General features: G+C 41.9%; 1 protein-coding gene and 1 long non-coding RNA gene across 5 annotated transcripts in view; one reads left to right on the forward strand and one right to left on the reverse strand.

Moving 5' to 3' along the window:
- The window catches only part of LOC122998001 (peroxidasin), a 56441-nt gene that overhangs the window by 13247 nt on the left and 17289 nt on the right, over positions 1 to 25905 (forward strand). For 2 of the 4 annotated variants that reach the window (XM_044374463.1, XM_044374460.1), the window contains exons 3-14: positions 1366 to 1437; positions 4301 to 4372; positions 6661 to 6732; positions 8572 to 8643; positions 9714 to 9883; positions 12267 to 12384; positions 12684 to 12853; positions 14166 to 14438; positions 15504 to 15779; positions 17791 to 17903; positions 18248 to 18404; positions 20878 to 20986. In XM_044374463.1, coding sequence (XP_044230398.1) covers positions 4347 to 4372; positions 6661 to 6732; positions 8572 to 8643; positions 9714 to 9883; positions 12267 to 12384; positions 12684 to 12853; positions 14166 to 14438; positions 15504 to 15779; positions 17791 to 17903; positions 18248 to 18404; positions 20878 to 20986 — 1556 coding nt within the window. In that variant the 5' untranslated portion in view covers positions 1366 to 1437; positions 4301 to 4346. Of the gene's footprint in view, positions 1 to 1365; positions 1438 to 4300; positions 4373 to 6660; positions 6733 to 6854; positions 8005 to 8571; positions 8644 to 9713; positions 9884 to 12266; positions 12385 to 12683; positions 12854 to 14165; positions 14439 to 15503; positions 15780 to 17790; positions 17904 to 18247; positions 18405 to 20877; positions 20987 to 25905 lie in introns of those variants that run through there. The other 2 variants (XM_044374462.1, XM_044374461.1) reach the window with 2 other exon arrangements.
- LOC122998002 lies at positions 429 to 25087 on the reverse strand. Its single transcript, XR_006407296.1, has 4 exons — positions 24972 to 25087; positions 24414 to 24419; positions 17186 to 17197; positions 429 to 441 (listed from the first exon to the last, which is right to left on the reverse strand). It is a non-coding gene; the product is annotated as an uncharacterized LOC122998002 (long non-coding RNA).

Consider the following 25905-nt stretch of genomic DNA (forward strand, 5'->3'; position numbering starts at 1 on the left):
TTGTCTCCACTCAGCATGCATAATAGTGAACCTTTTATACTACATCATATCCTGTTTTTGTTATGAGATTGTTCCAAAATAAAATCCAGCTTGTGAAAGAGTATCACCATGTAGGTAAGAACTTTCAAGGTTACAGCAAGGCTTCAACAAGACTGCTATTCACAAATTAATCAGGCCCATTTCCTTAACACAGCATTCTACTGAATGATTGTCACTTCCCTAGAAAGTCCTGTTGTATTACACATACACGGGCAAACGCTTGCTCTGTTCTGCTGTGGTTTCACACATGTAGGTCAGCTCGTAATCTGTGAGGAATTTATTTTTCCACTTCCACCCACAGGGCTATTTATCATATGTCCAGTCTGCTAGATGGCACATTGCTAAGCTAATAAAGTGTTCTTCATGGGTAAAATATTAGTTTAGCAACCTTCTTTACTTTTTCTTGATATGTATGCATTCTTCAACGTGGAATATCTTGATATACCCACACTTTAGACTGTTCAGCTGACTGCCATCTTAAATCAAACATACCTGACCTCTCTCAAATATTTGCAAACATTACTGAGATGCCTGCTCTTCATGCTGAGGAGTAAGGTAGAGATATGCAAAGAAGGGAGTTAGCATGACGCTAGAAGTGAAGCTGTCTAGATTCTGATCCAGTCATATATCCATGATAGTTAATAAACATGAGAATATGTGCAGGGCACAGACACAGTGGCTTAGATTGCATTTCAAAGTGAAGAAAAGTCCCGTAAGGCAGAAGAAAATCCCAGCTTTTCCTATCAGCCAGCCAGCCATGAGGCCTGTTGAGGCTTTATATCCTGAACAGCTCTTTATGGTTTCAGGCTCCAGTTCCTGAACAGTTCCTCCAGACTGAACAATAACACATCCTAAAGTATATCAGTCTTTGAACTACAGAGACATGTCCAATATTACTGTTGTACAGACAAAAATATTTCTGTAATGTCCGTTGGAAAGGAGAGCCATTTGTCTTCTCTTGAGTTAGCCACAGATAAACTTTCACTTTCTAACATATGTACAATCAAAATCAAAAGTTCTTATTGTTTTGCATTTGTGTTGGGTTCAATGAGGCAGTACTCCAAAAGAGGAAACAAGTGATCACACACCAAATGACATTTTAAATCACAGTCCTTGTGATTTCAAAATGCAGAACTTGTGTGAACAAGGTGAGCAGATGATGTTAAGAACTGCTCTCTATTTTTAAAGGGGGGTCAACTGATGAAAACAACTCTGAATGACACTATACTGCATCCTGTCTTAATATACATGGCATAATCCACTCAGAAATAACCAAGAACAAGTGTACTGTTTATAACCTCAAAATAACCTATGTTTCCTTCACAGCCTCCTAAACAACAATCATATACGAAGGATCCCCAGGGGGGCATTTGAAGACCTGGAAAACCTCAAATATCTGTAAGTTGCCCTCGTGTCAATCTCCCATTGCCTGTGAGGTCAAGTGATAGATTTTGAGACAGCGAGGGACTATTTTTGTCCTGTCAGGAAAAACAGGCAAAATGCCACTGTTGAAGTGATTTAGTCAACAGAAGAGGAGGCGTGATAACATATATATCTTTTCTTTTCACAAAAACAACATATTGACTGTAAAAGCGGAAGACAGCTGACGTCGCTAGACTGCTTAGTCAGTAAAAAACATCAATGCAGTTTACGGAAAATGCGTCAATGACTCCCTTTGTCTGATCCTTTGTACTTACGTGTCTGGAAGTCTTGACCTGGAGGCAGTGTGCAGAGGTGGTTTTAAGGCGTGTGTAGCTTCAGGCTTTCTGTGGGATTGCTAGTTTGCTCCCTTTGTTAGTCACTGACCTCAGTTGTGGTGAGAGCACTGTCTGTGTTTCCAGATAGACAGCGTCTCATCTCCCCGCTCAGTAAGTACAGTACTCTAACACTGGAGCAAAACCTGAAGTTAATGAAGGGCACACTTAATCTGCTTTTTATTTTTTTTTGTTTGTGTTTGGTGCACATTTTGAGACTAAATATGACGTCATGTTTTATGCTGTCTCAAGTTGTCTGCATCAGGCTGATAACAGCAAAATATATCAGCAAGAACTACTGATAAAGACCTGTGTGTCCAGGGAAGAATATCACTGGCCAGATAGTATGTTGTACGAGCTCTGCACACTTGATACAAGATCATACACATCAGCTCCACTCAGCAAGGCAGAGGGAAGGGAGGATAAAGGGATGTACCCGTTTTTTCTTTTTCTTTCTTTTCAGCTCACTGACCCTTAAACACAAACGTAAACATTCTGTCCCGGCATACGTCCCCGCTCTTCACACTGTAATTAAACGCTGTAGCCATTTACGGACTGTTTTAATTATAGAGCCCCTCTCTCTTTAAAGCAGAGTCAATCTAAAGCCTGTACCATAGCCCCGACCTTTGTGATTAGGGTAAAGTGTCCCCCCCCCCCCAAACTTCCCCCTTCCTGCTGATTCAGTCTTCTATAGCTGGGGGCTAGATTGTATCTCCCGCCTCACCTCTTCACTTCCTTTGGACCCCAGTTAAGTCGACTCCCTGTCATCTTTCATGTCCTCCTAACTTAATAGCCACACGGCTGTCTATACAACGGCCCCCCCCCCCCCCCCCCTCTCCCACGACCAACTCCATAAACAAGTCAAACAGAGGTCACAGAGCCTGTTTGTGGGAAACTTTTACTGTTTATTTGATCCCTTTTCAATTTGTCAATCCATCTAATCGAGCGTCAGTGTATTTCTTATAGAAGCACAGATCCACTTGCATCAAAATACATTAATGCAAGTTTTTTTCTGTAGTACATAATGTGCCTTTCCCTAGTGCATGTATGTATAGCTTTGGGGTTTTTTTAAGGGTTTAATATAGATAATTTGGTAGTGCAGCAGTCAGGGAAAAGCCTCCTGTGTCCTAAACCACAGTAACAGGAACTGTTTTCTAATGTGTAGTTCTGACAAAACATTTGTCTTCTTAATGGCAGGTTATTTAATCACTGCTGAAGGATATTTGGTCAGTGAAGTAAAGCCCCTTGAGATTTGAGTACGAAACATCCGAATCCAGTTTCCCATGTAAACCTCCACACAAAGCATGTGCGCACACACACACACACACACCCACACCCACACACAAGGCTGCAGTCACTTGTGTTTCACATTCAGCCTGAGGGGGAGTTCTTGAAAGTGAAGCCAAACTTTAAGTCAGTTACCCATTGACAAGTGTTACAGCAATGCCTCTGGTTGCTGCATTGTCACTAAATTATCATCATGTTTTTTTTGCAGAATTGCTCTGTATGGAAATGTAAAAACAATGGATTTGGTCATTTCTTAGTAGAAAGTCATCTGACACATGTATGAAGGCTCTATCATTTCTCAATGAATGTCACTATCTCAGGTTTGGCTTTTAGCTCAGTCTGACTATCACACGACATACGATACAGTTGTTTATTTTTTTTTGCATGCACCTTTCATCTTCACTGGTAAGAAACTTGATAGCATTGACACAGACAAGCTCAAGTGATGAAAAGGGCACGCAGTGATAAAAAGAAGATGTTTATTTTTCCATGAATTGCGTCACATGGGCTGTGGGGAGATCTGTATCTCTCATCATGTTTCATTATGAGTGCGATGGTGGAAAGTGTAACACATAGATAGATAGGAGATGAAAGGACAGCCAGCTGTAAGCCATCGCTTCTTCTAGTATTATATTTCTGTGACATGTATAATGTAGGGAGAACATGCACACATCCAGGGTGTTTGTCTTTCAGTGTGCTAAAATACCATGTTGAACTTGTACCGGCTGCACATTAGTTCAGTCTGTTTCAAGTTCAAATGTGGAAATCACTGAGAAAAGCAAAGACATATGGAGAAAAGATCTGACACACAAGGAAACATATTTACTGGTTGCCTATTGATTGAAAGCTTTTTATCTGATGCACACACCATCTTAACAGCTGTGCTTTTCTTTTTTTCCTGAGGTGTGCAAGTATCAAATCTTTGAGTGTTTAATTTGAGTCTTAACGAGTTGTGTTAACTACATAACTATAATTAGATGATGTCCATGAAGCAGGGTAGTGTACTTTATACATTTCAACATTTCTGTCAATAATAAACATATAGTACAAGAAGTAGCATGACAACATGAATATCACTTTAAAATGACAATACTGGAAAAAAAAACTGACTTATTTGGTCAGATCCTCTTTGTTTTCTTTCATAATAACCAGGCAGAATTCAGATGATCCTGTGTGAGTGTGTGTGTGTTACTAATGTAACTGATTATCTCTCCTTTCAGCTATTTGTACAAGAATGAAATCCAATCAATTGACAGACAAGCATTTATGGGGCTTGTCTCTCTTGAACAACTGTAAGTGACCAACCTCCTCCCTCGTCCACCTTTTCCTTCTGCTCGCCCCGCTGCTTCTCCTCCACCTACTGTCTCTCCGTCTGTAAAATACCTCCACCTCCCTTTCCCAAAGAGCTGCTATTCATGAAACCTGGTAAGGTCTACATGCTCATGATTTATAAGCTAAGTCATATGATGTAATAGTGCCAGGCATGCTGTTATGAAAGCCATATGACAGGGCTATGTAGGCCTTACACAGGTATCATGATAGCTCTGTTAGTAAGTTATTTTTCATTACAGTGACACTCTCCCCCTCCACACCCCTTTGTGCGCCCCTCTATCCACTTTTCCACCGCCACCATGCATGCCGTGTGTGCACCCACCCTTGTATGCCGCGCTGACCCCCTCTGACCCCTTTGCATGAGTCGCATGTCTTGTCGTCACGACGACAGATATGCACCGCCCTCATGCGAAGCTTAAAGCATGGTATCTAGCTCTGTGCTGATAATAGTGCCGGCTGTGTCGTGCTGTAGACACAACTTCTGCTCCAGAGCAAAGCTTGACTTGCATTGTGTTTATCCTGCTACTGAAGAGGCAACTCTCCTGCTCCAATTTACTGTAATCTGCACTAAGTGTTTATTTGTCAGAAACCTGCGGTGCATTATGAATGTTTAGTCTGTGTGATAAAATTCTACTGCTTCCTGTAAGTCATGACACTCAGAAACATATTAGTTCCTTGCTGCTTTTATAAAACACTCTGCCTCTACTTTTGCATGTTTGACAAGAAAAACACATTACAAATTGTTGATCAATGTTATAAATATGAATTGTTTTTTCAGACAAGTGATTGAATTTCCTTGTCTACTATTAGCAGAAATGATCCCTGTGGTGTCTCAATAAGCCAGTTCTTATTGTATTATATCATTACCAATATGGCTGACATGCACCTTTTCCTTAGAAAATGAGGCTGTCTGTACTCGGTGACTTACTGGACCTCACTTGAACTGTATTAACAGAGAACAAATGACTAATTCACCAAGTAAAACCAGCTCCAACATCAGGCTCCATGCCTGACAGCTGTTTTGAATGTTGTTACATTAATGAAGGGTTTTATAAGTTGGTGACAAGTTCTGAGCCAGATTGCATACACTTTACTAGTTCTTCTACATCTCCACTGGGCAACAGATGCCAAAGCCTGAACTCAAACACTTCTTAGGGGGAGATAAACTGCTCCAAACCTTGCACCTACATTCATCCCCATATGACCCACCGCCATTCATCTGTTGGTGTTTTATCATCAGTCAGTGGGTTTGTCAGTGAGCATAGATTGATCACACATCACAGCTTTATGGTAAAACAATGGTGCGAAACATGAATGCAAGGCCGACTGTCTTCTAGCCATCTTTACGTAGTTAACACCGTTCATCTTGGTGCTATCTAATCTTGTGACAGCTATAAAGGATCACAAATAGTTTGAAAGTGTAATGATATGAATGGTGTGGGATCATCCTAGAGGGGGGATTAAGTGGCTCTGAGATGAGTTTACTGTTGGCACCATGAAACCTTTCTGTCTTTTGCTGGTCTGGACTGTGTTGTGTTTTTCTGTTCTGGCCCCTCTACAACACATAGTTTAGGCAACACCCAAAGACATAATGTTGGATGTCCAGTACAGCTTGTAAAACAGCAAAGCACATGAGATACAATAACGGACAAAAGTGAAACGGATTTTCGTGTGTGGAAGACATCTAAAGCAATACTGCATTTGATTTGTATTCTGCATAATTCAGTGTCTTTTGTGTCTGTCTGTTTTACTGCTGCAGCTGCTTTGGCTGTTGCTTTCCCCCTTTTAAATAAGCAGATACCCAATTGAATCCTTACAGTTGTTACCATACAGCCATCAGGTGGATTTCATTTGCCTAACCTTTTATTTGTTTGCATATGGTTTGATTTATGTGTTCTCGGCTCAAAGGCTTCTGGGGGGCATAAATTCTGTTTGCATTCCATGAGATAATGGTTGTACTTGCTCTTCACCTGTGGGCAACCTCATTTCAAACTCAGCCTTCAGCCATAGATGTTCAGGCCCTGTATATCAACTGTCTAATATGAATGTTTGATCTGCAAATTCCTCCAGTCTGTCTACATTCATCTTATCACATTTTCTAAAAGTGTTACTTCAGTAATATGAAGTGCCAGGGATGGACATGTGAACAGGGAGGACAGGGGAACACCTACTAGGACACTGAAATGACATGTACTCAGACAGAGAGCCCTAATCTACTAAGCTTTGTGTGCAAATTGTTCTTCTCCAGATATCTGCACTTCAACAACATCGAGTCTTTGGAACCAGAATCCTTCACTCACCTACCAAAGTTGGAACGACTGTAAGTTCATCCTGTCTGGCCTTTCGCCCAAGATTGCTTAAATGTACACAGCTCACACACAATCTGAAAAAAATCTTTCTCAGTAGGAAGAATAATTTCCCAACTTGAATTTTCTCACATAGATCAGATCCACCGGTTGAACTGGACTGAGCAGGACACTTGATAGAAACCAGAAAACAGTAACTAGCATGATGTACTTGGCATGGAATGAAGTGTCAACCCAGGCAGGTCCAGACCTTCGCTTAGCATGATGTTGGATTGACCTGCAGAATGCAGCTATAATTCAATACAGCCACTGAGGCTTAGTTGGTTTGTCCTTGCTTCAAAATACAGTAATGAAAGCAGATTGTAGGAGTTGATCCCTGACTAATATTTAGTCCCCATGAGGTTAATTTTGTTGATCTTGTTAGAGCTGTGAGATTATATAAGTGTTCTTTCACTCTGTAGTTTATTTGTTAAACATACCACTGGAGTTCAGTTGTTTAATGGACCTACAATATGTCAGGAAATGTATTGGGATGCATTTTTGTCCATTTTTTTTTTCTTTACACTGCTTCCAAAAATACTCACTTTGGGACAATCAGTCAGAGAAAAAGAAACCGGGGGAACTGGATGAGATCACAACGGATTGGACCGAGGATTGAGAACACATCTTGGTCTCATTAAACACAGAGCTGAGCTAATTGCAACCACAGATAGGAGTGTCACTCTTAACAGACTGTTCATCAAAGATTACTGGTGACATACCATAGAAATATCCATCAATAACATTGTAATGGATTCCACCAATTATCCTAACTGTAACGGTTCCCCTGCATTATCTGCATACGGTTATCTTAATGTGACAACTTTATATCACATTCAGTTCCAATGTTCCCATAATATCAAAGTGAAAACATCTTTATCTCTTTTAAGTACTCAACTTTTTGCTTCACTAAACATCTAAATGTACAGTATGTTTGTAAATTTAAAACTGTGGTTGTCTTGCACACAGATGACTATGATGTTTTTTTTTATGTAGCCTGTTAGTCCCTAGCATTGCCTGTGAACTCTCTGGATCTGAACTTTGCTGTCAGCATGCAGATGTGATGTCGCCTCTGCCTCTCAACCTCTCAACCAGATGTCGAAATCCTGTTAAATTCCTGTTTCATTGTCCCTGTTTATGGGTCAGTGGCTGCCCAGTTTATCCATACTCCCCAGTCTCTGGAGAGGGTGAGGAAAAGGAGGGACACCTGCAAAAAAATGAGGAACAAGGCGGGAAGGAATTCCCAGGTGCACACTCTGAGTGGCTTGTTGGGGAATATCTCCATGGTCACGGTCAAAGCAATCACTTTGGCAAAGTGGCTACAGAACATATCTGTACTACTGTTTCCTACAGGCAAGGATGGAAGATAAAGAGCTGCATATCAGATGATCCTGAGTTATGTTTTTTAAGTTATTTAAAATTAGTGGATACTTTTGGAGATATGTTTTTGGTTGGAAGCTTCTATAAACAGGAAAATGTTTTGGATATCTGCTTTAAGCCAAGGAACACAAGTCTCAGAGGTCCCATTGCAGAACTGTCATGTCTGGGAAGATGATCATATTTCTCTCCCCATTTGGAATATGGAATTTGATATTAACAAGGGCCACATATATCTGCTATTATTAGTATGGAAAATTAACTTCAAAAAGGTTATTTCTGAAAAATGTTTATTCATTCAAATAAACACATACACACCCCTCATGTTCAGCCATTACTGGGCTTAAATGAAGTGAGTCTTTGGACATATTTTTGATTGTGTCACTTATTTATAAACACTGATAAATCATCTCATCGAAGTTTTCTCTCTCACTCAGGTTTTTGCACAACAACAGAATCACCCAGCTAGTCCCAGGAACCTTCTCTCATCTTCAGGCCATGAAGCGATTGTAAGTGGAAAAGTTTCCTAACAACCACTGAAACAGCTGTGTGAGAATGCATGTCGGTATCAATTTCTGTAGTTTACCCCCATGACACCCAGCATCAACTGGGGCCTGTTTGTCAGTTAAACGCCATGTTAACCACACTACACTGTTCTCACGCTTCTTTGGCTGCAAGATGATTTCTATTTCAAAGCTCACAGCCCAGTCCTTCTCATAGTTTTGCTATTCTCTCTTTGAGTCATCTGCAGTTGAGATTGGAAGGGACTGCGCAGGGTGGGGTATGAAGAGAAAAGCAGAGAAGATAAAAAATTATGCTCTCTATTTTGTATAAGAGATGCTATACTGAAATGTGAATATTTGGGGTCTTACAACACAAAGCCACTATCTTTTAATACAGCTTCGACCTCTGTCTTCCTCAAGCCAGCACACGGTGAAGAATAATCAAAGGTTTGGCCTTGTACCATTATTCTCTCCCATCTTGTCTCAGCCGTGAATTACCTTTTAGTATTTGTTAGATCCTGGGCCAGCGTGCTTAAAAAGCGATTCCAAGAGAAATTGCAGTAGACCGACATTGACTTCACCATGGCATTCAGTGTTGGAGGATACGTAAGTGTATAAATGATCAGTTTAGCCTTAAAAGGTTGAGTGTGACTGAGAATCTAATTTGTTCATAAAGCACTTTTCTTCTAAACTATTAACAAAGAGAGCTTCACAAATAGCCTCACCAATGTTAAACATTGCCAGTTACATTTTTTTCTGAAAGGCATGTCACAGATAATGGACATGTTGTGGTAGAGCTGAAAGCTGGATCAGTTACCAGAAGACGAAGCCAAGCGGAGAGATAGTTTCCCACGGCAGGAAAACAGTTTCTTCCAATATGGCCCTGCTTAGCCCCACTGTTTGGATTGAGCTGGGCTCGGCCTGCCCATGCCAGACCAGTTTTAGTTCATAAACCACCAGAGAGGACTTACACAACACTGCTGCATACACAACCCCACAGTTACACGTACTCTTTGACCAGCGTAGAACTAAATGCCCCTTCTTTGTCTCTCTGTCTGTGCATGTTGTGTGTTAAGGCGACTGGATTCCAATTCATTAAACTGTGACTGTGAGCTGCTGTGGCTGGCTGACCTGCTGAAGCAGTACGCTGAATCGGGCAATGCCCAGGCTGCTGCCACCTGCGACTACCCCAGCCGTCTGCAGGGAAGATCGGTGGCAACACTCACTGCTGAGGAGCTCAACTGTGGTACGGAGAGAAAAACCAGACTTCGCAAGGCGCATGAAACGTCTGGAACATCATGGAATGTTTCTTGGCACATTTCAACACAGCAACAGTCATGTACTTAGATTATAGACTTAGAGTTCTTTATTTGTAAGTTCTGTCTTGTCCTGCCAAGTTGATACCGTTAATGTTGTAGCAGCACATTAAAGTTCCACAGAGATTATCAGTCTAATTTCCACTACAGCTGGGCTTAATGTGGAGAAGGGACAATACAACGGAACAGCTGAAAAAAGTCTTAAAATACATTGTTCAGTATAACAAAAGCTGATCAGTTTATATAAAAAAACCCTTATATTCTCCAGCTCTGCACACTAATCTTATTACATCTGACTTAGTTCTTGAAAGCCACATTATTGAAACCTTATTGAGTTTTTCAGTAGGTCTACTTTTGAAACTGAGAGGAACACACACGTGGGCAAGCATACATTAAGCCTTATACATGCAGTATGGTTGTAGAGCAACATGCATGTGATTTCCATGTGCCTATTTGTTTATACACTCTCCTAACTTAAACCAAAACTCAGTCCTCCAGCCTTCCTGCCTGCAAATAGCAGGTATGCTCGGTCACCCTGTCTCACACATACACCCACACACACACACACACACAGGTGTATCCTCCCTTTGTGTCTGGAGTCTGCAGGCACCCAGCTGTTTCACTCTTCATACGCCACCCACTGTGTCTCTGGTCTTAGTAAAACGTCAGTCAGGACCCCTCAGTTTGGCCTGTGATCTCTTCAGTATCGACCACCAGCAGCTGTTTAGTTCTTCTAGAACTGACGCTGCTGTTTTTGTTTGTGTGCGCATGTATGAATGGGAGATATGGTGTGATGGAGGGACCGACAGAATTTGTCATTAATGTGAAGAAAGTATTTTTTATGTAATTGTTGGGTGCTAAAATTTTCTTTTGATGGGCTGATACAGTTCTGGACCAAAATGAATTTTGATTGACTGCAGCTTTGATGTGTATAAAACAGGAAAGTACTAACTTTTTCAAGCATTGAGAGAGTGATGGTTTTATATTCAAAAGACACATTTTGGGTCAGGTATCACTTGCAATCTTTGCAAGCCAAAGGGAAATATGCTTAAGCATAGTGTGTATTGATCATTTTTAACACTGCAAGTAGAAAAGAAAGTCCACATTTTACTGTAAGTCTATGTGGCTGATTTCCAGTTGGTTTCAATAACAGCTCCTGTAGCAGTAAATCCAAGTGTCTCAGCTCTGTGTTTCCTCCAGCTCCCACTGAATACTGAAGTCTGAGCCAGGCAGGCAGGCTAGTTGGCAGCTGACTGTAACCCAACCACATCTAAATCTGAGCAGCTAATTTGATGGCCCCAACTTGCCCATTCTTGCTCAATGTAAACCCCCCACTCCCCCACTCCATCTGTCTACATAGCAAGGCACCAGGGGAAGAATGTCTGCTTAAAAACATGGTGGAAGTCATTCCACACCTCCCTCCCTCCCTCCCTCCTTATTCCCCCTCTTTTCCCCTGTAAACGGGGCGGAACAATTCACGGCGGGTTGAACAGCTGTCAAAACAGCAGCCCTCCTTGAGATGAAGTGCCACCTCCCTGCACATCTGGTATCTGATGAGCCACACTTGCCTCCTCATCGGGCCACGATAAAGGCTGGGTTACCACAAACAGGATCTCCAACCCACTGAAATTAGCAGCCCCAGTGTTAATATAGACTAATTGTGGGGTGAGATTTTCAGTCTGAATTTCAGAGGCCTCTTATGAGTTTGGGTTTAGCTTACCTGCTGGTGCTGCACAGATTTATCCCTATCCCATGGATGTTAGCAGAGTGCAGAGCACCATTTGAAAGAGCACGTCTGAAATGTGTTTATCACTTATCACACTGAGAGTGTGGGGCAGAGGCCACAGGGAGAGTGTGTGCTGCCTGTTGGCAGGTGAGTGTGAGAGCTTGTCTTTTCTGCTGGGCCAGAGGTTAAATTAATGTGCACGGTGCTTTGGGAGCTGGCATAGTCATGTTCTTGCCTCCATATCTGTGTGTGTCAATACAATACACACACACTTATGAGTGTAAGAACAATAAGTAGACACCACTTACCACACTTAGCAAAGTCAGTTCCTTGTACTGGAGGCAGTTTGAATGATTATTTCTAGAAGGACTTGTGTTTGCACACTCGGTGAGTATCTGCCTGGACATTATGACTGGCTCGGCCTTGTCACTCAGCCAGCAGCCTTGGAAAAAATAGACATTTTGACTAGAGGCTTGGTTCAACAGACAGTGATTGGTGCAGGATGTAGGCATATACTGTACATATAGACATGCATTTACACCTGTATATAATTGTCCTCCAATCCTCCTATCTGGCTTTCTCTCCAGAGGTACCCAGGATCACCTCTGAGCCTCAGGATGTTGATGTCACGTCAGGGAACACTGTCTACTTCACCTGCAGGGCTGAAGGCAATCCTAAACCACAGATCATCTGGCTCAGGAACAAGTAAGACACTCACTGTTAGGACCATGTTACCCTAGTAACCAAAGACTTGAGTGACTGTTTTTAACTTGTTCCAGTTGATTTAATCAACATGGTTATATCCCATAGTTTATATCCCAAAGGAATAAACATAAGTCACCGAGTTCTGACATTGCCGTTCCCATTACAACACTGTTGAGGTTATGCCAATAATTACACGATGATCACAAAGATTTTTATAATGATAATGCAGAATTGTAGACAAGTACAGAATGTGAATACACGCTGCATACACAATGTTTATGTCTGTGTTACCCTGGCAGCAACGCTCTAAACATGCGGGATGACAGTCGTCTGAACCTGTTGGAGGACGGGACGCTGATGATTCAGGACACCAGAGAGACAGACCAGGGAGTCTACCAGTGCATGGCCAGGAACGTGGCTGGGGAGGTCAAGACCTCACAGGTCACACTGCGATATTTCGGAGCTCCCTGTAAGTGGCTGCTTTTATTCTCTGAAGATCATAGACAGCCTATTAACTACTAAAGCTGCATTATGTAGGAATTTGAGCTATGGCCAGCAATAGAAAGACTACCAGAATATCTTACTGAAGTGCTATTACTTAAAATAAAGTTCACTGAAGTAAAAGTAAAATTACTTTTGTAAAAATATATTTGTATGAAAATAAAAGTAAATCATAGGTCAGTTAAACAGTATAGTCAGTTAAACAGTACTTTGTAAAACACTTATTTTGCAGTCACCACTCTTACCAATCTAATCTACTGCACTCGTCAACTTCATATGTTTTAACATGGAACATTGGAAAATACTGCTGACACATTCAGTTTGACAGGAGTAAATAAGAGCAGGATAAGGCGTCCTGTGTACGTGTGTTCTCCTTTTGTCATTGTGTGTAATATTATGCACATTGGATAGTAGGGGGTTATCATCACTATCCGACTACGTACGTGACCAGACACATGATGTAATCTCTGTCTGTTATGAAGGGAAACTGTAGAGCAAGGTGTCTGCACTGTGAGTAGCGCTGAGGTTACCTCCAGAGTTCAGCAGGTCAAATAACTGGGATGTCCCACTGAGCTGTGAGCAAAGCCTGCTGGCTTTCATGGGAAAATTTCCCTGCCCACACACACTCACACACACACACACACACACACACACACACACACACACAAAAGTACATTCAGTCCTGTCTGTTGCTCTTCCTTTGTATCTTCTGTTCTGTCTGATAACATACAGACACACTTAAACAGCACTCACACATCAGTCAGTCATAGTACCAATAACTGTTGCTGTGGTACATTAACATGACCGTCTCTAGATGACCCGAGGGGGTCATCACAGGGGTGATGGGTGGCCCTGGTGACGACCTCATGTTAAGTAACTGTTTCTAAGAGCAGATGTTGTGCATTTCCTGTCTCTGTGTGATTGTAAACACTAGGCCCCCTCGCTGTGTACATATTTCCTCTGACTCATCTGTAATCACTGGCCAAATATGGACAGGACTCGACCACGTTCTGTGATCCACATAGGAAGTTATTTTAGCAGTAGTCATAGTTGCATTATAGACAGAAATATACAAAGATGATCTTTGTGAATGAAGTGATGTTCCACATGCACGTCTCTCAACAGCTGATCATTTTGCCAACCTTTATTTAGGTCATGACTAGTCTCCCAATACCCTGAAGTTACTCAAACCAGACAGCCAGATGAAAAATGTTATCACCTCTCACCTTATTAATCTAACCCCATTCCCATGTTCTCCCCTCTCCCTCCTACTCCTCCAGCACGGCCAAGTTTTGTGATCCAGCCCCAGAACACAGAGGTGCTGGTAGGAGAGAGTGTGACCCTGGAGTGCAGTGCCACAGGTCAACCACAGCCCCGGGTCTCCTGGACTAAGGGAGACCGGACACCCCTACCCAGCGATGCTCGCATCAACATCACCCCCTCCGGAGGCCTTTATATCCAGAATGTGGTCCAGGCTGATGGGGGACAGTATACCTGTTTCGCTTCCAATAATGTCGATACCATACACGCTACAGCTTATATCATCGTACAAGGTAGAATCCATCTGAATCTATTTCTCTCTGTTTTGTGAATGATTATAAATGGATTTTCCAGGGCTGTAGTCGATTATTCTCATCAAGCGAATAATTGCCGTGTTACTTTCATAAGGAGAAAAGTGCTACATCGACAGCCTTCCAGGATTAATCCATTATTTCCTGCAGTGGGAGGGACAGACTCACCAATTCCCTGTGAAAACTGTGTTTTCAGAACTTTTAACTCGCCCAACCTAATGGAGACAGCTAGGTCTAACTGTACTCAACGTTTACTGAATCAGTGTTTCTCCTAAAATTATAACAACAAGAACTCCCACCAGCCAAGGAAATATTTTTTAATGTGAAAAATAACGCCAAATATCCATTCATTTGGAAATCAATAGCGTTTGGGAGCCTCTGTGCAGCGCTGCTCTGATACGTGAGTCTATTTCTGTGTCGTTGCCTGGGAAACTATTGGTAGCGTAACTCCGTTAAGGAATACGGCATTGCATAGTATGTTTGCGTAACGAGTGTAAAAGAGTGAGTGGCAGGAAAGTGGCAGTGAACGCGAGCAGAGCAGAGGAAAAGGTTAGTAGTAAGTTGTCAGTCTAGCAGTAAATGTACAGTACAGACTACAGTGTAACAGTTAATAAATGCTAAAAAGTCAATTCTGTTGTTTCCCCAAGTGCTGGAAAAGTGAAGGGTTTTAGCTCCAAAGTTAGCAACTCAACTTGAAGAAGCAAAACAGAGAAATAGAGAACGGAGAAATGTGTGACTGCTGCGTTCACTGTGCACTCTGTCCCGTTACATCTAAACCCCCCCCCCCCCCCCCCCCTTTCTTAGGTTGACTACAGCCCTAGGATTTTCTCAGTCTACTTTATGTTTCAGCGTTACTTGAGTGTACTGCATATCTCACACACTCAGGCATCAAATGATTTTTCTCAGTCTTCAACTCACCCAATACAAAGTGAATACAAATTTTAGCTTTGTGTCCTCAGCCTGCAATGGAAAGTAAAGGCTCCTATACATTGAGGTTTCATTTTCATACACAATATAACTACTCTTTTTTTTCCATCTGTCCCCCAGCTATCCCCCAGTTTACCGTCACGCCACAGGACCAGTCAGTCCTGGAAGGTCACACAGTGGACTTCCTCTGTGAGGCAACCGGTTACCCACAGCCAGTCATCGCCTGGACCCGCGGGGGCAGCCCATTACCCCTGGACCGCCGTCACGTGGTCCTGTCTTCTGGTACTCTCCGCATCACTCGGGTCGCAGCCCACGACGAGGGCCAGTATGAGTGCCAGGCGGTCAGCCCTGTGGGGACTGTGCGCACCGCTGTGCAGCTCAGCATCCAGCAGAGAGGTGAGGGTACAGGGTGAAGCTTCAAAGTGAACTTAGATGATTGGACATAATACTCTTGTTCGTTGTAAATTGACTTGATGGATAGTTTGCTCCAGGTTTTACTCCCAACTTCTATATATTTGCTTTCAAGATGAATGAAAAGGAGTTGACAGGACCACCATGTCAGACTCTTATCTAATATACGGTGAAGACATGCATGACGTTCTGCATTTGTTAACATGGAAGCCTGTCTGCTCTGTAAGACAGATGACTGAAAGACATGGCTGTCATATACAGGCTGTTAGTGTGGCTGCTGTAAGGCTCTCTCCAAACACTGCATGTCTGTGTAAGAGGAGGAGTGGTGCAGTACCTACCATTCACAGCTAATTTGTCACTTACACATGCAGATCTGCTATTAAACTGTTACAGTGCATGTATACACTGAAAGACTTATAGCTGTGTGTGTGTGTGAGTGTGTGTGTGTGTTTGTGTGGGCAAAAGCTTAATCTTTATGCGTGTATACAGTATGTGCAGTGTAAATGTACTGTACTCTATTATACTATACTGAGCTGTAATTCATTCTGCGTGTCCATATGTGTTTGCATGTGTTTTGTTGGGAAGAAGGCATGCATAAGTTGGTGTGCCACACTGCTTCCTTCTTGTGTGCGGATGGTTGTATTTTGTGTGTGTGTGTGTGTGTGTGTGTGTGTGTGTGTGTGCGCAGCTGAAATTACAGGCTTGGCGTAGCACAGGAAAGCATGGCAGTCTGTAATCCTGAGATGACACCATGTTTTTCCATGTAGTAATGGCTGTTAACATGGCTCAAAGTACACGTTACATAATGGCCCCACACTGTTAAAGTACTGCACAAGCCCACAACCATGATGGCAGTGTGTGATAGCTGCGTTATGCTTTATACTAAGAGGGCTGTGCAGAGGAATAGACCAGGCATTAGAAGAAAGTGAAAGGGATGAACAGGATGTAAATTTTCTTGTGTGGATGTTTAACATGACTCCATTCCACTCAGATTTTAATATTCCTGTAATATTATTTATTTATTTATTATGGCGCCGTGTTCACATCCCTGAATCTTCTGTGGCACAGAGTGGGACTGGCAACACATTGAATGCAGCTTTGATGCTGTGTACTGTACACTGCAGTGAACCCTGTGTTTTAGAAAGTGCAACTCTGATTTAAAGACGGTTAATTAGTGTCAGACTATGAAACTGCATCCTCCTCCGCTTTTTGTTTTAAAACTTGTGAGATTTTCCCATGGCCAGGTGGCTCACTGTTGGCAGCTACATGGGAACCATGCAGGAATTTGAACATGGTGTGTGGGGGGCCAGACATCCACCCTCTCCCACCAAACACCTCAGCTGCAGGAGGGTTGTATCATGAATCTTAGACAATATAACACAGTGACTCACTCTATAACAATGCTCAACATAGACTGTTTGTGTGTGTGTGTGTGTGTGCGTGCGTGGATGGAGTGATGGTGCAGTCAGTGATTGTTGACCTACTCAATCGCTGTACACAAATGGAAAACAGCTGTTTTCCCTTAATTGAAAAACCACAGTGTACATGTGTATGTGTGTGTATCACATTTGTGAGTCAAAGTTTATAGTTTGAAAACAAAAAATACAGACACCGTTCACACGACAGGTTGAAAGGGAAAAAAACCGAAAAGCAGTTTATGAATCGCAGCACAAATTTTCTCCACTAAAAGTTTCTCTACCACATGCAGCACTGCATTATTTCCTTTTTAAAATACAGTATGCTTTCATCTCCCTTTGAACTGCACACTCACTTTAAGCTGTTTAATGTTTTGCAGCCCTGTAATAGAGGAAAGAAAAATAGCAACTGCAGTGTAACACAAACACTGTGAGTGTGTGTATGTTATGTGAGCATATGCAGGAGTCTTTGAGTTTCAATTTCTGCCGTGATTGATTGTTAAATTCACTTTACATGTACAGTACTGGTGCACAATCATTAACACATGCGTGTGTGTGTGTGTATGTTTTAACTCATTCAGTAACGCCTGTTTTCACAAATGCTCCAAGGGACCTGACGGTGGAGTCTGGCCAGGACGTCCAGATTCCCTGCAGTGCTCACGGCCAGCCACAACCTGTCCTCACCTGGAACAAGGTTAGATGCTTAAACTCTTGTTGGCTGAGTGAGGTCACCTCATCACCACAGAGGTCAGGGGTTAAACAAGTGGTTGAAAGAGAATAGTAAAGAAGAAAGGGACTGCGGCCAGGAAATGGTGTGTGTTCACATTAATTGTAATTATATGAATTAATGAAAATAATGACTCAGTCATTAATATGTTTAAGCTTAGTCAAGTTTCTGTCAGTGGTCTGACACAACAGGCCCAATCTGTGAGGCTCTTAATCACTGTCTGGTAATATGATCCCCACCTCCAACATGCCAGCCCCCAGGATCATGACCTTTGCCTTTGTCACCCCCCTCCACACCTTTTTCTCTCCCAGGACGGTGTACAGGTGACAGAGAGTGGCAAGTTCCACATCAGCCCTGAGGGTTATCTAGAGGTGAAGGATGTGGGGACTGCTGATGCCGGACGCTACGAGTGTTTCGCCCGCAATCCCATCGGCTATCAAGCTGCTAGCATGGTGCTCACTGTCACAGGTAAGATGCAACTGATGTCAGCATCACATAACCTGATATTTTTGGTTATGCTTATTAATGCTGTAGCATATATGGTCACATGGCTGATAAAACCATAGGTGAACTAAAGTGTTTTGTCATTTGTAAATCTGCTGTCAAATTAAATGAAAATGATCTGTTCATTAATGCATATTAATTAAAACAAATCATTGACCATCTCAATAATAGCTCTTTCCCACTGCACCCATTGCTATTTGGATTGAAGGTTAATTACTCAACAGAAACAGTTACATGCCACTTCATAAAAAGGTGTAAAAATAAAAAGTTATGGCATTAATGGACAAAGGTGGGGTGGGGGCTTTGTTCCTTAATTTACATAAAGCATAAGACACTGTTAATCATAACATCCTACTGCATAAACTACTCAACTTCAATTTTTCCACACAGTTTTTCAACCTTATCAAATCCTACCACTCATTCAGCTCCCAACTAGTCAGAATTGATTAGAATTAAGAATTAGAAATCTAACCCCCTATGTCTATCAACTGGTATCCTGCAGGACTGTATACTGGGCCCAATACTGTTCAGCGTGTACGTTAATGATCTACCTTCTGTGTGGACAATGTGATATCTTAATGTATGTTGATGATACAGTTATTTTTACTCACAACAAAAACTGCAGAAGAGGTTGCAAACAAGCTGACAGATGTTATATTGAAGGTCACATCCTGGCTTAACCAGTGTTGTTCGCAATTGAATGTGTTGAAAACAGTTTGTATGTTTTTCTCCAAAGGCCACAGAGTAGATGGAGAGCATGATATTCTTATCTCAGAAGAGATACTACAAGTTGTCTCAGAAAATAAATATTTAGGAGTACACATAACACACACACAAACAGTACACACAAACCATGGCTTCATAGAAACATAGAAAGGGTCTGTAGTAAAGTCAAGTGAGGCAGATAAGATACACTGTATTAACACTCAATGGTTCTGTCTCACATCACCTATCATCTAATAAGTTTGTCTTATACACACTCTACAGCCTTAAAACAACTGCAATCATTACACAAACAAGCACTTATAATGTTAGACAAGAAGCCATTCAGTTCAAATCTTTGCCATATTCTAAAGAAGTATCATCCACTTAGCTGGGAAAACCTCATCAAATACAAAAAAGTCTGCCCAGTTTATAAGATTATGCATGGTTTGGCTCCTCCTCCTCTGTCTGGCTTCATCAACTTCAAATCTACTGCAAACAGAGCTACTGGAGGTGCAGCTAGGGGGGACTGCACAATCACACTCAGAAAGACTGCACTTAGCCACACCATCTCTCCTTTAGAGCATCACATCAGTGGAATTCAGTACCACAGTCAATTCAAGAGTCCCCATCCTATTATTCATTTAAGTGTGATGGTAAGAAATGGCTTATTGAGAACCAACAATGTCAACACTGATGCTGTTTTTATCCACCTTTGACATGACTGTACTCAGACTGTACTTGTATCATCTGCCAATGGATTTTGTCCGCTCATGTTGTTAACTGTATTGTATATGCTTTTTATGACACTGTAGTATTTTTAGCTATTGTACATATTGTATTATTTTTATTATTCTAGGATGCCTAACAACATTAGGTAAAGGGACTGCCGATGAAATCTAGCCTTTTGGCTAAATCGGGTACATTTATGACTAATGTACATCATCCCTTTTCAAATGAAAATGAATTAAATTAAATTAATAAGACATCAACTTGCTGCAGAACATATATATAGCAGTGGACTTTACACTGAATGTACAAAATACAAGAGACACTCCCTCTCTTCCTGTAGCACTGATGAGGTGAATCCATGACAAAGCAATTATTCTCTGATTTCTCAAAAGAAGATGAAGTGAAAGTGAAGCATCTCACAGAGTGAGAGCCCCTCTGTTGATCTTCTTTGTCCAACTCAGTCAGTAATTTAGTCAAACTCTGTTGCAATGCTATCATATTCCTGTCAGCTCCTCCCTGTGTGAGTTGGTGTTTCCTGCTGAGATTTCTCAGGTCAGACCACAGCACTCTGCTGGTGAACCGTAAACTCTATCAATGTGCGCAGTTGTTGTTGGACTCTCTTAGCCCTCACGTCACTATCTCACTGTTTTCAATGGCACACTAAGATGAAGGAGCGTGCCAGAAATGTGTTCACGCCAGCTTCAGGAGGGAAGCTGAAGTGCAGCACCTACAAGGTTCAGTCACTTACAGTTCTCATCTGGAAATAGTGAACCCAAGCTCTCTTTACCAACCTATATTTTAGCATAATTTAGTTTTGACCATGGCCAAGCTCATATATGTGTTGAAGCATAGAACGTTGTGTAAATAGCATAAATACTGTTGTGTTATTAATTGTATTAATTGCATACAAAGTAAACTATTAAGTTGCAGGTCCAAACATTGTACCAGTTTTAACTTGGTTCAACTGGGCTCTAATAGCCTGTCTGTCTGTGTCTAACAACAGTTCCTGCAGTGAGCAGAGAGGGGGACACCTTTGTTAGCACGTCCATAGAGCAGGCCATCCGTAATGTGGACAGTGCTATTGAGTCTACAAGGAGACGTCTGTTTGATGGGTAAGCTGTGAGAAACTCACACAACAAAATAACTCACACATTTAGGTCTTGACACTCAAGTGATTGAATCAGAAAGCTACAGTGTTCATTATGTGTTTGCAATGAAATGAAGCCTCTACATATTATGTCTATTCAGCATATGTAATATATATACTAAATCTTGTTATTTTCCTCTTGTACTGTAGTGCATATATGATTGTGCTATATATTGTACTAACACTAACATTTTACTGCAAATATTCACATTCCCCCATGTTAGTGTTGTGTAGAACGGTTTTGTGAAAGACAAAGAAAAAAAGACTTGCAGTCAGAGTTCACTAGAAAAAACCATTTGGGGGTTAAATCACAAATGCATACAGGAAAACATCATTTCATGTCCATGGAGCAAATATGCATGCTGTGCATTGTTTACACAAAAATGATGTCAGTGTTTTCCTAGGTTGACCGCTTTGGGGTGGTGGTGGGCTGCAGGGGGAGGAGAAGCACTAACCCAATGAATTATAATATCAGAGAACATTTGGACGTGATCAAACAAACAGTTAGAGGAGTTCTGTTTTACAAGTCTTCCCATATTTCATTTTACTTCCCAGTAATCCACTCAGAACAATTCTTTTTACAGTCATGCTAGCTTTTAGCATCCTCGCCAAAGTCACCAGATTCAGGTTGGATACGTTTAAAAAAAAAACAGATATTTTGGCCTGAATTTCAGACATTTAGGGTTGATGTCTGTCCATCTTTTGATGTGATTACATCAATAAATTACTCTTTTATTGAGCTTACAGTAACATAATGAGTGTAGTTGTCATCAACTTGAGTAATCTTATCTTCACTTCACCTGTCTCTCCTCTGCTCCGCTCAGTGTGTGTGTGGAGGGGTTGAGCCCCACCAGAGAACAGAGGAGAGGAGAGAAGCTAGCATGACCATAAATGACAGCAAATCACAGTAGACACTCTCACACTGAGCTGAAATGAAATGAGTGCATATAAATTAGGTAAATAAAATATTTTGTTTCTTTCAGAAGGGCGGGGGGGTCAATGTCAAGAGTTTTCCACGCAACGACACAGGTTGACTCATGCCCAGGGCACAATGCCTGCCTGAGCAGTGCGTGTGCATCACGGAACCTCTTGCTTTTCATTTCAGCGCTCATGTTAACAGGTTAGACAGCCACACAGCCCGCGCGTGTGAGCTGCGTGTCTCAAGCATGTTGTCTAGAAATTCCGCATCTCGCGCACGCAGTTCTCAGTAAAAATAGACGGTGAAAATGATGGTCATATTGACATTGTACCAGCAACATTACACCTTTCACTATAGTTTCAATTAGGGATGCATGATATTATCGGCAAGTCATCAATATCAGCCGATAAAAGCTCTAAAATGAAATATTGGCATCGGCCATTTCTGCCGATTATGAGAGGCCAATTTGTTGCCATCTCCTCCACCTCCCTCTACAGACTGTGTCACCCTGACAGTCCCAGTGCTTCCTCCACAGGCTCCACTTCACTCAAACTGCCCGTCAGACCCGCTGCTTCTTCCCATTTTAACTTGAATAACAAACCGGGGCTCAGTGCTCTGGTTGGATCCACATGCAGAGCCAGGGCTAACGTTAGCTGGGAGGCTAGCAGAGGCTAGCTGGCTGTGCTTCCCCCCAGCCATGCTGTGGCTAACGCTACGCTGGTTACCTTCCTTATTTGTTGTCAGTTTCCCTCCTGACAGTTAGATTTGGGGTTTGTTTGTTGGAGTGTGTTTGGCTTGTTTGGGGAACTTGGTGTCATATGGAGGGCTTTTCTTCACTTGGAGTGGTGACAGCAGGGGTTTAACTTGTCCTGTGTGAGGAGTGTATGAAGCCAACACAGAAGTAGCTCCAACCAGACCCCACCATGCCCGTCAGAAAGAAAGTAGCTTTCACCTCACATATTTTTCACAATTGAGCACACGCTTCTTAACCTTTTTCTGTCTAAACTAAATATAAATTAAATGTATAATGAAATGAAAGGAAACATTCTATTATTAATGGCTATTATCAAAGTTAAACTCTATATAGAAAGACAGGGCTGGCAGTATCAGCACTGCAACAGCAACGCTGTCTGTGTGGACACCACATGCATGCGAGCCACAGCACACAACACACACATGCTGCTCAGGTAGAAGTAGGCCATGTGGCCCAGGTGTCATGTTTCAGAACAGCGCTGCACAGAGGCTCCCAAATGCAGTGATTATTGATTTCCGAATGAATGGATATTTGATGTTATATTTGGCATTAAAAAATTGTTTTTTTTTTGGCCCTGAAAGTAGTACTAGAATGTAACTAAGCCTGACAAGAGCACCAATCTGCGACATTATGTCATTAGTCCTTTTATATTGGGACTAATTGAAATATTCTGCCCTGCACACACTCAGTCCAGACCTACAAGCTCATGTGGCCTGAGTTAGAACAAATAATTTGTCTCACATCATCTTGGCACCTGACTTGCATGTTCTAAGTCTGAGTCAGAGCCTTCAGGGAAAGACTTTGGCCATTCAGATGGGTTGTTAATATTGCTGCAAATGTCAGGACCAGGACCAGTACCTTGCCGTTTAAGTGCAGAAGGTTTGTAAATTTAAATATTTAGATCAGAATGCTCCAATTAGAAATGCTGCCTTAGTGCCTTAGACATTATTCTGACAGCTACAGTCAATATATATTAAGAGCTTTTCATATTTTAACTATGCATCAACGTAATCTTTGTGGAGATGATAAAGGAAATAATTGTCTTGAAGTTTTCATTTATTCAGTGAAGTTCTCATCACACTCTATGTCACTGTAACAGATATAGTTGGTTTCAGTGTAGTTCATAAGTGTTTCCATCCTGTTTAATGATGTGGTAAGCAGTTGGGTTTTTCTTGGCGTGCACACACATACACTCTACCCACACTTGCATGCACTAATACAGTGAACGAATACATATGCACATAGACACACATGAAGTAGAGAACTGCACACACAACACACAGTGGTAACCTAAATTGAGAGGAGGGGATTTCCAGCTCTCTTTAATTACAATCACAGAATAAGAAGCAGTCTGCTTTTTGGTTGATGGCATCAGGTCTTTGAACATTGTTAGGAGATGAAAAGCCAGAATGACAATGGAGAAAGATAACATATCAGTAGAAATGCTAGTAGCACAAGTACTCTGATCATAAAGCACAGTGACTGTGTTGCTGCTAAGTACAAGACAATTAGATCCTAGCTGTGTCTCAATTCAGGGGCCGCATCCGTCATAGGCTGCATTTGAAAACTGAATACATCACAGTGCCGCTACCAATTCTGTCTCATACATGAGAGCAGGCATACATCACTTCCCTCTCGTCAGAGCGACCATGCCCCCCTTTTGGGTGAAAACAACTGCTGTGAAAGTGCCGGCGCCAAATTGGAAAAACTGGTGGCAACATGCCGCTGTGTCGCATTTTGCACATCAAACAATAAAAAAAACAGTTTATGATTAGCTTTGCTTCTCCAAAGAGCAAACAACAGTAAAAGAAGAGATCTGTGGCTTCAGGCCATCCGCAGAGATTATGAAAATGGTTAACTGTGGGATACGTCTGCGGCAAACACTTCATCACAGGTTAGTTAATGAGGTTAAAGTCAACAGTTATAATGTTAAAAGTCAAAGTAGTGAATGTTGATGCATTGAAAGGACAGTACATAGAACAGCCAAGGAAATCCCTATTTAATGTTAGCCTGTAACAGCTAGCCCTCTATCACTGGCTGCAGGAAGCTGGCTTTTCCAATAGTTTGTTGAAACATAGCTACTACCTGCCTGTTCCCAGAAGTCATTTTATGTCATGATTGATTATCGTCATAATAATCCAAATCTAAATTGTGTCTAAATGCTGCATTAACCTCTGCCCAGATGAAGTTGTGACCTGAAGTGAATTGTCTCATTTCCGGTTGCTGATGTTTCTGTGTAACTGGAAGTGTTTTTGCTGCTCTCAACCCAGTTAATACAGTATTCTTATTTTATGCTATTAAATTGGCAAAGACCTTGGAATTTGCATTTACCACCACTCAAATTAGAGGGACCGTTGTCATCCAAAAAGGGGCGTGGGCATGACACAAGGGCAAAGTACCCGGACGTGCTGCTCTCATCTCTTTCGAAGGCTCCTTCACATGCCGCCGAGAAATGTGGCCTTCTTTTCCTGAATTTGGAGTATCCAATGGATGCATCCTTTGCAGCCCAATTTATCTGGGAATGCATTTCACGCCAACTGGCAGCAATATGACGGAGATTTTGAGCCAGGCTAACGGTCTTTTCAGACAGGGAGCGATTGACATGTCTTAGTAATTCATTTTCAATGAGAGGCGAGCAGGCAGGTAAGGAGGCGTGGGCAGTCTGACAAGTGGAGCAACAAGCAGGTGCAATCCCATGAAACTGTCACAGTCGTGGTTGTCTCATGTACATGCCCACTCGCTGCCAGAGTTGAACTGTCTTGAAATTTTTTCTACATGATGCACTGTGCAGATCAATGGACGAGAGACTGATCCTTGCTGTTTGTGAGTTCCCTGAGATTTATAACTGTCTTCTAAACAGTTATCAGGACATAAACAGGAGAACTTTGTCATGGCAAGACTGGGTGTATCAGGTAACGTTAGCTATAGTTTTATAGCCTATAAAGAAAATAGAGATGTACCGACAGGGATACAGTAGTGCACAGAAGCTGTTTCCATGGTTACTACATATAGAATACCTGGCGTTTACTCACAGAGCATTTGTCTGCCTGTCTATTCACATGAGGAGCGTGGTGAGACCCTGCAGATCTAAAGGGGTATACAGGCGGAGTGTCACCTACCATCTGAAGAGACCTTCAAGCTGTTTTAATTTTCACCGTAGGACTTTTAATATGTCACTTTACTAAGTTTTAATATTTATTTCAAGGGAGAA

This window comes from Thunnus albacares, chromosome 15, assembly GCF_914725855.1.
Source record: "Thunnus albacares chromosome 15, fThuAlb1.1, whole genome shotgun sequence".
NCBI classification, from domain to species: Eukaryota; Metazoa; Chordata; class Actinopteri; order Scombriformes; family Scombridae; genus Thunnus; species Thunnus albacares.